The sequence below is a fragment of the Periophthalmus magnuspinnatus genome, chromosome 20, assembly GCF_009829125.3.
Source record: "Periophthalmus magnuspinnatus isolate fPerMag1 chromosome 20, fPerMag1.2.pri, whole genome shotgun sequence".
Lineage (NCBI taxonomy): Eukaryota > Metazoa > Chordata > Actinopteri > Gobiiformes > Gobiidae > Periophthalmus > Periophthalmus magnuspinnatus.
The window spans coordinates 18,105,265-18,119,656 of record NC_047145.1 but is presented as its reverse complement, the minus strand read 5'-3'; the positions used below and the strand labels follow the sequence as shown (position 1 = coordinate 18,119,656).

Sequence of the window (14,392 nt, the reverse complement as noted above, 5' to 3'; positions counted from 1 at the left end):
TCTCCTGTCCATACTGTATATTTTGTATTTTGTATATCTAAGTCTAACTACAAGACTCGAATACAGCTGGTACTCACACATTGGTGGTGAAGATGCCGTAGAGCAGCTCCAGCTCGGGCAGGTAGAACGTCCCCTGCAGCTCATTGTAGTTAAAGGGGATCTCTCCTGGTCTGGAACAGTTGAGTCTGGCCTTCATAAATGTGGTCCACGTGTCCTCGAGTAGAAACCTCCCTCCGATGTCGTTCTTACAGACCCGTCCCACTCGAGAAAACACCGTCCGGCCGCAGTCGTGCTCCACCGCGTTCTCCCGGAAAAAGAAGAAGGTAAAGTTCCCGATGTCGTAGGAGGAGACGAAGTTCGGTTCTGCAAAACAATTCCAAGCAGGAAGGTGTTAAGGGAGCAAAGGGGAAGATGGTTCAAACAGAGATGGATGAGCAGAGAAAACCTGCAGAAATATACTTAAGCTCGTGGGAGTGCGACACTGAGCTATGACTGATGGACTCTGGCTGAGAGGAGCCCACACAACAGCAGGGCATCAGAATTAACAAGAGCAGCCTTGTTATTAATGGACTCATGTTGTAATAAGAAAACTCATTTTTCATTTACCCACAACCCAAAGGTTACAGTGAGAAATGGCCGAGACATAATAGCTCTGGCCTCATCTACAACGAGCACGACACCATCAGGAGGGTGTTTTTTATGTATGGTATTATTGGATTTAAAACACTCGCTTCGTTCCCGCTGACAGACGTTTAATTCACCTTTAAATGAATGCGTTACGCCATTCTGTTCTTCCCTCCTGCAACAAAGCTTGGGAAAAAAAAAAATCATCCACCATAACATCGGTCTATTTCACAGTTTGTTACAAAGAAATCGGCTCGCTGTTTTAATTACATTTTTCACTTACATAAATCTGATGTAGCTGATTGTTGACAAGAGCAATAATTTCCTCTACAGTCTCGGCCAAGGTTGAACCAAGTACAAATAATGATTAAATACATTGAAATATACAGTGCTATCCTCGGTTCCTTTATTACAGAAATAATCCCTGGGTAAGTAATTTTATTTAGTTGCCTTGGTGATAAAAGAAGGGCAAAGTATATGCCATGGAACTTCACAGTAAAAAGATGAAGCTATTAATTCACATACACATGCCTTTAGCGAGCGTTTCAAAGGTAAATCCCAGAATCGGATTTGAAATATTTCCTCATGCAAACTTTGATGTGGAACCACACTAAGATTAGCAATTTTTTCCAATATATTTTCCAACTACAGTGGTCCCTCGCTATATCGCGGTTCACCTTTCATAGTCTCGCTGTTTTGCTGTTTTTTTTTACTGCAATTTTACATGCTTTTTTACAGTATATTGTGTTCTGTGTCCTGATTGGCTAAGAGACTGTAGACCTTTGTTAATCAATCTCCTCCGTGCCGTGTCTCCTGAACAGTGCAGAATACGTTCAGCCAAATCTACATAAATGTTCGATCGACATGAACCAGGACGAAGACGCACGGTCAGAGAAACTGTCAAGACAAGATAAGATCTGCCTTTATTAGTCCCACAGTGGGGAAATTCCAGTATTGCACCGCACAGTTAAAGAACAGAAGGAAAATGGTACATGCAATAAAAGAAGATAATAGATAAATAGCTTAAAATAATTTAAAAAAGAGACTTAAACATAAACTAAAAATAGACTCTAATATAAAATCTTCGTAAAGTGACTTGAGTATTGAAATACACGTGAGTCACTATTAATTAATTAAACAAGAGATAAAAGTGAGAAAATGTTATTGCCTGTCTGAGAAAAGTGTATAAAGTGTGTGGTGAGGGGTTTTACAGCATTAAAACATATAATTACTGTAAAAAATAGCACTGACTACTTCACAGATTTTGCCTATTGCGGGTTATTTGACTTATTTTTACTACACACATTACACTAAAGTTGACAGTGATTTTCCAACTTCAAGGCGCTCAAAACACTTCACATCAAGGAGCCATTCACTCATTCACACACCAACGTACACAGACACTGAGGGCGAGGTGGGTTAAGTGTCTTTCCAAGGACAGAACGATAGCATTCATCTATGGGAACTGGAATTGCACCGTCAACCTGTGGGTCAGTGGATTTGACCGTTCAACCAATAATGCTCATGTCGAGAGTGAAATTTGAACCGCAAGTCTTTGGATCAGTGGACGAACATTCAACCAGCTGAGCCACCGTCACCCCTGGTAGATGTTTTTTCGTTGCAAAGTCAGAGGAATATAAACCTTTAGCATTTACTGCATATCTGGAATTTCCCCACTGTGGGCCTAATAAATGCATATCTTATCTTATATATTTCATAATGTAGGCTAGGCTAACAAGCAGGCGGGTATAAACTACTTGAGTAGAGTTTGAGTTCGTATGCAAAATTTCACACGTCGTTACAGAAATGTCTTGTAGCTTTAGCTGTGCCTTTTATGTTTAAATTAGCTTTAGGCACAATTTTCCTCAGTACATTAAGCTCATATAGCGTGAGTATATAAGTGTAGATATCCAGTGGAGGAGTTTGATCTCTGATAGTGAAAGAACTGATTTTGGAGAAGTCAAGCACACGGAAATTACTTAAACAACCTCAGACACCCTCAAATAACACTCAAGTTGGTCTCTTAAATTCAACACCCACTACAATGAATAATACAGTGATACTAGAATTCTATTTGCTACGCCAAAAAGAGTAGTGTAGTCTATAGTGTAGTCTCCAAGGGTGTAGGGGGTGAACGGAGGGAGAGGAAGCTTTATCCAACCTACAATGGGGAAACTGCTTATCCTTGGAGATTCTGAATGAAGTATAACATTTCAGAAATCCCTTGACCAGTTCATTTCATTAGAATCTGGGTTTTATAACAAGGTTTTCACAAAAGATATTCAGAAATAAGTGGGTTAGGGTTAACATCAACTATTGCTCTTATAAATAATACTGGTCAATTATGTAAGCCAATGTGTATGTCCTAATGTACAAGCCAGATTAAAGGTGCAATGTATAACTTTTCCGTTGGAGGGACCACCATCTGCTTTTCTCAATGGAGATACCTGGAATGTTCAACAGTACGATATTAAACTCATCTCCACCTATCTCCATCTCCATTAAACTCATCTGACTCTGGCTCCAGTTCACTTTCTATTGAAAAACTGTCACCGCTCTCCGTAACTGCTGCTCTCAGTCTCGTCATTTTACTCTTAAAATGTTCCTATTAACTCGCTCTACTTGATCGCGGCATTTTTATTTTGCTATTGTCTCCGCAACTCAAGTTATGGACATTAATAACAGACAAAACAGGCGCCGTTTTTCCTCGAGGTCATTCCCGGTAACATTAGCAACAGGTTTGATTGACAGCGTTGCTAAGGAGTGTGAGCAGGAAGGGGCGTTACGTTTATCAGCCTCGCTCCGGATTGCCTCTTTGGTTGCTATGATACTCGCGGTCAAAATTCCTAATATGTAACTCGGCTCCAAATTCGACCACCATGAGCTTCATTTGACTGGAGCCGAACGCTACAGGTGACGTCATTCATTCTCTCTTGTACAGTATAATCATAGAAATAACATCTCCAAATTACACCTTTACGCTTTATACAATATAGTTAGACCTATACCCATGTCCGTATGTGCTGTGTGCTTACCGTTGAGCCACTTGGAGTTGTACTGGGCGGTCCGCAGAGGGGGCAGACCTCCCAGACTGCGGTAGATCGCCGGGTCTCGTCCGCTGAAATCCATGGCTGTAGCGGCGTAGAGTTCTCCGCTGGAGGTAATGAGAGCTGTGGAGTTATGGAGGGGGTTGTACGGACAGCGCGCCATTCCGCTGATCTGGTCGTGGATCTCTGTCAGGTTTGTCAGCTGTGACACAGAAGAGCAATTGGACCAGGATTACAGTCTATTCTTTACAATGGGAAGTGAAAAATCGCAAGTGACAGGATGCAGACATGGGGTGAAAATAATCATTTATATCCCGGGATGGAAAAACAATAAGATACAATTTGTTTTAATGGAATAGTGAATGAGAACATCTAGATCAAAATATAGCACGAGGAAGCAAAGGGCGACATTAAAATGCAAAGCAGATAGGTCTTCCAGTGTTTGTTTCTGCCTATATGCTAATGCTGTGACAAAAATACCACATCTCATTATGTTTTGTTTGGTTTTTCTACAACATGATGGAAAATGCGCATGCAAAATGTTCAAGAACAGTGAAGATAATCAAAACTCTGAATCATTAGCACAATATAATTCACGATCTCAACAGCTGTTTTGATGTCGCCAGTGTTGGGTAAACCACCTGTTACGAAGCCAATAGCATTCTGCGCGCTCTTAAATTAAAGTTCCTTCCTTCCGCGAGCTTAGTTGAAGTTAGTCCTGGACATGCAGCTGTGCGTCTCGTTGTATCATTATTAAACCACAACTTTGAGGAGTTCCCTTGTCTTCAAAAGAGGATTTGGAGCAAGCTTTAAATTCCTGCTTTGAATTTGAAACCGAATCTGGCTGTACGCTTTTTAAAAATACTTTTAACAGCATGACCCTGGTTCAGCCCCAACACGCACTCTGCAAAATTAAGATTTAGGGAAAGGTTACAGTGACTCAACTTCGCCAGGGAAGCAATGTGTCTTTGAAAACGCGGGATGGTATTAAATTTTATGGCGCAAAAGTACACACTATATAGAAGGATTAGCGATTGGTTTTTGAAGGGAATATCCGGAAAGCTTTGTGGATACAGGTGATTCCACTGCCAGCTTCCTAGTCTATTTGGATAAAAGGGTCTATTAAGTCAACCGCCCTGCTTCCTAAACACCATCTCTGTCAAAGCGCTATCCGGTCTCCAGGGATGAAAGCCTGGGATTCACTAGCATTAGCCGAAGATCCGGAATTAGCTACGTGTAGGTCAATAGGGTCATTTAGCGAAACACAAAAAGCGATAAATAGATAGAAGCTTGGCTAGCTACCCTGAATATGTATGAAGCCTAGTGAAAGTTGCCTCTGTGGTGTGTGCAGCAGCTGCGAGGAGGGGCATTGAAGTGACTTAAAAAGGCTGATTGAGAATTTCAGACAGTTGGTTCACAGAGTAGACAGTCCACGCTGAGAGCCAGTAGGGGGCCCTGGAACGTGCCGGGCAAATACAGACGTGAGTGAAGCCGTAGAGATAATTTAGAAGCAGAAACGGTTACATAAAGGGAAACGCGGGTTAGCTTTGCGCAGCCCTCGATCTGCTCTGGACCTCTGCTAATCCTTACAGCGTGGACAAATGCGGTTGTTGTGGTTCTTTATGCTCATAATAAACACATCTGCGGGAGCTTTTGAGATTTAAAGTGGGAAGATTTTCAATTTTGACTGGTAATCTTTGATATGAGAAGAGGACGTTTATTTATAGAGCGCATTTCATACGGTGATGCAACGCGATGTTTTACAAAGACAACAGGATTTAAATAAAGACATATTACTCCCTCCTTACATCAGTAAAATACAGAGAAATCAGAAGCGTAACAGCTGCGTATTAGTGTAATGTTGTCTGCTCTTTCGCTTACTGTGTTCTGTTTAAGGCTCATGGAGGGTTTGGGGCTTTAAGTGTCATTATTCAAACAAGTTGTACAACATTGTCAGGATCATAGGCTTGGATTAAGTGTTAGGTTACAGTTAGGGTTGGAGTAGAGTTAGGGTTAGGTTAAGGATAGGTGTTAGGTGTTAGGGTTGGATTACGGTTGCAATCGGGTTAAGGTTGGGTTGGGGATGGGTTAGGGCAGGGGCGTCAAACTCATTTTCACCGAGGGCCACATCAGCAAAATGGCCGCCATCAAGGGCCAGATGTAACTGTGCAGCAGTGTAAATATCCCTAAATGTAACTGAATGTCATGTAAAATAAATGTAATTACTTTTTAACTTGTTAAATAACGGTTTCTGTGATAAACTGACATTTTTAAAAGTGTGTATCTGGTCAGGACACACCTGCTCACAGACCTTCAGCGCTGCTTCAAATACGGCCTTTTACAGCCTTTTAAATATTGGACAGTTTGTTATTTTTCTTGCAGACTAACTTTTGCATACTTAGCTCCGTGTCCATGTCAACAATTTTCCTCTTCATGAACATTTTGTGACGATTATTTGCAAATATTTCTCAGATCCACTTGCTGGGAAAATCTCATTAGTTTATTGACAGTGCACACTTTAAAGCAGTATAGACTAATTTTAAAATGACAGTCATGCCTTTTAATTTATCTTCTTGCGGGCCACATAAAATTACTTGGTGGGCCGCATTTGGCCCCCGGGCCTTGAGGTTGACACATGTGGGTTAGGGTGAAGTTTAGGGTTAGTTTAAGGTTAGATTATGGCTAGGGTTGGGTTAAGGTTAGGGGTTAGGGTAGGGTTAGGGTTGGGTAAGGGTTAGGGTTAGATTAGGATTAGGTTAGGGTTGGATTAGGACTAGAATTAGGTTAGGGGTTAGAGTAAGGGTTAAATTTGGACTGGATTAGGCTTGCATTAGGGTTAGGGTTTAGGATGAGTTAGGGTTGGGTTTGTTGGCAATATTTACGATTATTCAAAACATCTCAAACGAATATCATCAACCCTTTTGAACACTATGAACAATATTAGTCTTTATTTTCCCATCCCTAAGTATTAGTAGTTACATTTACTCAACTTTTTAAAGGAATTGTACAGTTTGTAGTAGATTTCAAAAAGCATACTTGTACTCCCACTTTAGTAATATTTTATTTGAAGAAACAGCACTTTTACCTAATTAAAGTTCAGTTTACTCTCTCCACACTGAGTATAAGTCCATAACTGAGCTTTTAAGTCAGTGTTGACAATATGAAACGATTTGACAAATTTGTGTTTCTTGTACCGCTCCTGGAGATGACAGTTTCTTATGTTTTTGTGGTCTAGCTTTCGAAAAAATACTAGATTTTGTGCATTATGTATTCCGTTGTCCTTCTAACTACATTAACTTCAAATGACAGTACAGTTTTTGGCTACTCCACTATTTCTGCTCCATGATGTACCACCACCAGGGGCTAATATCTCATAGTGAATGGGGATTGTTGTTGTTTTTGTTATATGATACGATTTGAGCTGTAACGTGTTGAATATGAAAACTGACAGAATACCTCACCTGCTTGTTAATCATTGATAACAGAACATTTAACACCAGATCACATGACTGCATAAGGCTAAAGGGACTAACTGCACCAAAACTGAGACGAGAAAGAGGGTTTTAGCTGTTCTGCTTCACAAAAATGCAATATACTCCAAGGAAAATCAAAACTGGATACTTTGGTGACACCATCGCAATTTAATAATCTGGTAACAAACCTTTGTGCACACACCTGCTCCTGTTTTTTATGGATGTATACTTGTTTTTCTGCTTGTGTTGTATTGTATTTTAAACAGGGCGCTCATGAAAAAGAGCCCAAGGGTTCCTCTGTATAAATAAAGATGAAGAAAAAAAATATGTAACTTATATGGCTAAATATTGTTTAATTCTGCTATTCATTTGTTGCAGCTCAGGCCTTTTAATGATACAGTTTAGTTTTAAAATGGTGTACTGTACTGGGATTAACCTGCTTTATTGTTATAGTGTCAGAGGAATAAGGTAGGTTCATTATTATCGTTTATTGTCGTGTTTATTATCGTGTTAAAAAGGTCCATCTTCATGTCACTGAGCGTCCCATTTGATCATTATATTTAATTAAAAATGGTATGAACATTATACACAACGTCATCAGTATTTACTTGTCAGGTCCACATTAAACTGCATTTAATAAACATGCTCCTATCTGAAGTAAATTCACTGACGTTGATTATTTTCTCTTTATTCCCATGCAAATAGTTACAATAATGTCACTGTCTCATAAACAGCGACATCATTACAAACAGACAAAGAAATGAACATATATGTAATGGGAACTTAAACTAATCCCCTTTGACGTGGCTGATTCATCATAACAGACTCTCTCACAGAGCACAAGCGCTGTTTCACATTATCAAGCATCCAGAGCCCAAATATGACGTGTTTTTGATGGAACACTTGGATATAATGCCATGGCATTTCAACTATATGTATTTTCACAGCAGTAAACAGTCATCACGAGCCTCCGACCTTTGGATGCAGTGCTCATGGTCAAAAACAAATGCCATGATCCCGGTAAACGCGACAGCACTCGCCCAGAGCTGAACCGGAGTTTGAGTCTGACGTGTGAGTGGTATGAAGTGCACTGGGGGGTATCAAATGTACTTTATGTCAGTTTGGGAGTTTCATGTCACACTTTAAGTATCTGCACTGACATTTCAGCTAAACATTTTAAAGGTAATCTATGTATCTTTTCTGGTAGGAAGTCTGCTCTCTGCTTATCTCAACGGATATCTGAACGCTTTAGCTGGAATGTTCCACAGTATAGCATTAAACACATCTATTTAGCATTTATTCAATTACACCTGTTTTTATTGTTCAAAAATACCTTGGAAACACATTCTTACTGTTTGCTCACCTCTCCACAGATCTGACCTGCTGTAACTTGGCCAGGGGGCGTCACCTGCTTGTCTTGCTCGGCTCATTGAGAGTTTAATGCCATACTGTGGAACATTCTAAGCAAAGCAATACCATATCAACTGAGACATTTTCGTTTATATATAGGCACGTTTCTACATTGTTCTGCCTTATTTGGCTGCTAGGGCAAAAATACATCCACACTGATCCGGCAGCTTAGGTAGGGTGAGGGTTAGGTTAGGGGTTAGAGTTAAGGGTTAGGTTTGGGCTAGGGTATAATTAAGGTATGGTAAGGGTAGGGTTAGGGGTTAGGATTAGGTATAGAAATGGGTTAGGGTATGGTAAGGGTAGGGTTATGGTTAGCTTAGGGGTTAGAGCTAGGGATGGGGTAGGGTTAGGGTATGGTAAGGGTAGGGTTAGGCATTAGGGTTAGGTTAGGGGTTAGGGTTAAGTATAGGGTTGGGTTAGGGTATGGTTAGGGGTTAAGGTTAGGGGGCAGGGCTAGGAATAGGGTTGGGTTAGGGCTAGGGTATGGTAAGGGTAGGGTTAGGTATATGGTTGGGTTAGGGTTGAGTTAAAGTATGGTAAGGGTAGGGGGTTAGGTTAGGGGTTGGGGTTAGGTATATGGTTGGATTAGGGTTGGTTTAGGGTTGAGTTAGGGTATGGTAAGGGTAAGGTTAGGTATATGGTTGGGTTAGGTATAGGGATAGGGTTGTGTTAGGGTAGGGTTAGGGATTAGGGTTAGGGACAGGGTTTTGTAAGGGTATAATAAGAGTAGGGTTAGGGTTATGTTAGAGGTTAAGTTTTGTAGTTTAGTTAGAGCAACTGGAGTACATGTGAACTAAGTATTTTGCCAAATAACCCTCCAGTTAGGAATAAGCTAAAAATACTCCACGAATGCAAATATTTTTTACAAACTGGTATTGTCAAAATGAGCAGTGACTCCATGGGTGACACCGTGAGCTGGTGACACTGTGACACACACAGAGCTGTCTCCGGAGCGTCTTTAAATCCTGCCGTTGCGGAGATTACGGCTCACGACTTCGCCTCTGACATCGTGGCGTTCATCAATCCCGCTCCGTCAGCCATCACTGTCAGCGCAGCATCATGACTTATTAGGTTTATTTACTTCGACGGCCATATATCAATTAGGCCAGTGACAAATGTATTCTAAATCTGAGGCTTCGCTAGCTTCATCTTCAGTGACATCTGCTAATTGTAATCCATACATGCTTGGATTAAACTGTAATCGTGGCAGCGGGAGGGAGGTAAGGCTGCGTTGGCAAAAATGTGCTTTACTAATTGCCTGACAATGTTGACTGGATGACACACACATGCTGTTGATTCTCAAAAATACATGTTGAGTATTTGTTTGCAAGACCACATGCGTTTTTATATTAGTAGTAGTAGTAACAAACATATGCCCAATGACTGGTGGTGTCCTCTGTGTGCGCAACAGTGAATAAACAAGATAGTAGAAGTATTGTAGAAGTATTTAAAGGGCCCATTTTACATTGTTGTTTTCTGATCTCTTGTATACAGTGGTCCCTCATTTATCGTGGGGGTTACGTTCTAAAAATAACCCGCAATAGGCGAAATCCGCGAAGTATCAGCTTTATTTTTTACAATTATTCTATATGTTTTTGGCTGTAAAACCCCTCACCACACACTTTATACACTTTTCTCACACAGGCATTAACATTTTCTCACACTTCTCTCTTGTTTAAACACTCTCAAAGTTCAAACCTTCGTAGACACCTTTGTCGGTGCAGAACGTTTCATCGACATTGTGGGTTTTGTCGGGGAGAAAAATTGCAAACGTACAGCACTTCAGAGTCACACTGCGATCCAACATTTATGTAAATTTGGCTGAGCACATTCTGTACTGGACAGGAGACACGGCACGGAGGAGACTGATGGACAATGGTCTACAGTCCAACAGCCAATCAGGACGCGGAACACAATGCACGTTCAGACGCTGTAAAAAAACGGCAAAATTACACTAAAAAGATCCGCGAAACAGCCAGACCATGAAAGGTGAACCGCGATAAAGTGAGGGACAACTGTAATGTTACTTCCTCATCACAAACATACCCATAGTTGTGTTTTGTTTCATTCACACATGTTTAACACACAAACCCTGCATATTTAGGCTGTGTTGCACTTTGTGATGTCATCATGTAGTAATACAGAAAGTGCTCCAGTGTGTTTTTTAACTCCCTACATCTTCACTAGAGTCATTTGGATGATTTAAGCCCCTGAATTGCCAAACTCTACTGAACTAAAGGTAAACATGTAGCTGTTGCAAACTACCACTTCATGACGTCACAAGGTGGAACAGAGCATTTTGAGCTTTGGAGATGTAGATGCACTAATAATAAAGGTTTACTCGAACATGTGTGAATGAAACAAAACAACTCCAGGCATGTTTCTGATGAGAAAACAACATTATAACATGGCTTAACGCTCACAAGAATCAATTTTGTGTAATATAGGACCTTTGATCTTCTCCTTTGATGGCTACAATTAACATGTGAATCTATACAGACGCTGTTTGAAGCTGAAGTATGCTCTTAAGCTAATTGAACTGATTATAGTGGAAAAAAAACAAAAACAATCCTTACCGTGCGGTTGGTGCAGATGGGAGTGAAGGCGTTAGTCCCGCAGGTAAACAGCCGGTTCCCGTTCACCAGTAGCACCCTGATGTAGTTCTGGCACTCCTCCTAAAACACACACGTCTTCATTAGCACTTAGCAATAACTATTATCCTCCCATCGACATCAGCAGCTCCACTCCCGCTCCCAAAATTACACTTTAGGTCGATAAATGAGACAAACACCGCTGACTGCAGGAGGGCTACACAAGAACGTGGGCAAGACTGACACGAACGAATCAAAAGTAATACTCAGACAGCTCGGTGAAGTCACATCCAATTCAGGTGGGGCCGCTGTGAAGAGGGGGAGAAGGCACATCGGAGTGGCTAAATGTAGCGGGTCGTAGGAGAAAATCATTCAGGATTAGTTGGAAAATTGCCATTGCTTTGTTGGCTGGTCAAAAAGTGCAATCAAAACGTCCATTCTTTCCATCAGAGCATTTATGAGCCCGCTTTAATCAGTTCAAACCAGTTTTGTATTAATTAAGCTGAAGTGCTCATCGCAGCCTATTTTCTTGAATTTGCACAAAGGTGATCTAACCGTGATTGATTGAATTCGCAAATGGCCGTAACAACTCATCAGCAGCCTTTGCGTAGCGTTTGTGTAACAGCAGGAGTGAGTATTACGTCGAAAACTTGAACTTATGTAAGAAAAAAACTGAGAAATTACACTTTTACACCAACGTACCGGGAACAAAAGCACTGCAGACACAAAGCACATCTCCTGAGCGTGTAGTTACAGTATGAGACATTCTATATTTTTGTCGCAGAGATAAGAAAGTGAAAGTGATATTCTATTTAACATGAGTTTTCATAGAGAAGAGGGCAGCGATGTTGTACGCAGATTTTGTTTTGTGATTTTTTTTGGTGTTGTAGTGAGAGCTTAGACGTAATCGCTTTAGGAAATAATGTGTTGGTGTCACATGTTCGTTTCTTTTCCAGATGCCTGTACTCTCCCTATTCCCATTTCACGCTACATGTCTTGCCTAATAAGGCTTTGGAACAAAAATCTTGTCTCTATACTTCTATAACAAAAGAAGATTTCCAGACTCAAATATACAAGATTGTCTGAATTACAGCTACACTATGTAACTTTTCTGATGCGGGGTTAATATGATATTCCGCAGTATGGCATTATACTTATATATATTGCATTTATTTAACTACAGCTCTTTTATAACCTGAAAATACCATGAAAAAACATGCCATTGTTTCCTTGGAGATGCCTTATTTGATGCTGTGGAACATTTCTTGTCTTGCTTCTTGGTGACGAACTCTCAGTTTGCTACGTGCTCGTGTCCATAGAGATGATATATTCCACAGTATGGCATTACACTTATATATCTTGCATTTATTTAACTACAGCTCTTTTATAATCTGAAAATACCATGAAAAAACATGGCACTGTCTCCATGGAGATAGATACGTTTAATGCGATGCTGTGGAACGTTTCTCGTCTTGTTTCTTGGTGACGAACTCTCAGTTTGGAAAATTGCATGTTGCACCTTTATTGGGGGTGAAAACAGCTCAGTGCGGGCGATAATAGCTCAGTTCGTAGCGTCAAATCCGCTGATCCGAAGGTTGGCGGTTCGAATCCCGCTCTCGACATAAACTGACCCGCTCCCTGACTCTAGCTTCCTCAGATGAACGCTGTCATTGTGTCCTCGCGCAAGACACTTAATCTCGCCCCCAGTGTCTGCGCACATCGGTATACGAATGTGCGTGCGAACGGGTGAGTGCTTCCCGGGTTCAAGCACCATTTAAAAATATGACCATTTACCATTTCATTATTTTTCAAACGATTTCGTGAAGTGTTTTGCACATATCTCTGCCAGCGCCGTCCGACCCTTGTGCATGTTCAGAGCTGTGCCGTCTTCAGGTCAGAGGCAGGATTTAGAGCCTTGTAAAGCTGTTTTGTGCGGTACACTTGAGGTGTCCGGGACAACGACACTCTCTCAATCCCCCTCAGTCTGATTTAGGAGCCCGCCTCAACCAGCCCTGAGAGCCCCCTTTATTTCCCACATCACTACAGACTCATAAAACCTGTATGTGCGTCAACTCCCCAGCGCAAACACATCCAAAGACGATATGTACTTCTGCCTGTTTTCTCTGAGTTTTTGTGGATAAACAGTGCCTTATTTGATATTTGCCTCAGCTATAATCTCCACTTGTTTATGAAAACTTAGTGACAGCTCCACATCCAGACTGTAACGTACTGCTGTGACGCTCACTGTCTGACATTAAAAACAAAACGCAGGCGGCAATCATGACTTGTCAAGTCAATTTTAGCGCTCTCCTTACTGGCGGTGAAAATAAATCACACAGGAGAGGAGTTTGACATGTTTACAAAGAAATGCAATCACTTAAAAGTACATTCACTCTCACTGGCTCTGATAATGTACATTGTTTTTTTACACACTCGGATAATTACAATCAGGAAGAAATATTTTTAAATCAATTGTACTATTTGAAGGTACATTGCGTAACTTTTATGCCACCTGCTTGTCTCCGCTGATGTTATTGCTGTCATTACAGTATTCAGCATTATGGCATTAAACTATCTGTTATTTATGTCATTAAGTGTGTGTTGTTTTTTTTCCTGAGTATGGTCGCCTCTCCACAGATCTGACCTGTAGCTTGGCCTGATGGCGCCACCTGCTTGTCTCCATAAATAAATGAGTTTAATTGAAACATTCTAGACAAATTAGCAGCGTCATTCTCTTCCGTGGAAATATGTAGGTGGCACCTTTAAATTAATTTATTGTTTTGTGTTGTGTCCTACTCAGTATTTGAAGTATATATATATTTGTTGATTACGTAACATTTTTGTCCTTCCACCACCAATAACAGTAGGAGTCGTTGCTATTCAGTGATGATGTACTCAAATCTTGTATGAAACTGCTGCCTGCTGAGCTATAGGCTGTGGTTAAACTAAGTAGTACTGTACTTATGAATACATTTTAGGTATCTGTACTTCACTTTTACTTCACTAAATTTGAGAGCAGGTATCTGTACTTTCTATTTCTACATTTTTGCACAATACTGAAAAGTAAATGTCTTTTTTACAATTGTCTGATAGCTGTTGAAAATTCTGAGGGTTTATTTTTAACATGTTCATAATCTGAGCAAACAAAAATATACAAAGAAAAACAGCTCGGGGAAAAAAATATTGTTTCAGTTGTTTCTGCTCAACAAAATTCAGCACAAATCTTTATCAAAATCACTACATTTGA

General features: G+C 40.6%; 1 protein-coding gene across 1 annotated transcript in view; it reads right to left on the bottom strand.

The window, feature by feature from the left end:
* Positions 1 to 14,392, bottom strand: part of sema5a (sema domain, seven thrombospondin repeats (type 1 and type 1-like), transmembrane domain (TM) and short cytoplasmic domain, (semaphorin) 5A) — a 234,231-nt gene that overhangs the window by 114,175 nt on the left and 105,664 nt on the right. The window contains exons 6-8 of the mRNA XM_033985975.2: positions 11,131 to 11,229; positions 3,660 to 3,873; positions 78 to 363 (exon numbers count right to left, since the gene is read on the bottom strand). Coding sequence (XP_033841866.1) covers positions 78 to 363; positions 3,660 to 3,873; positions 11,131 to 11,229 — 599 coding nt within the window. The remainder of the gene's footprint in view (positions 1 to 77; positions 364 to 3,659; positions 3,874 to 11,130; positions 11,230 to 14,392) is intronic.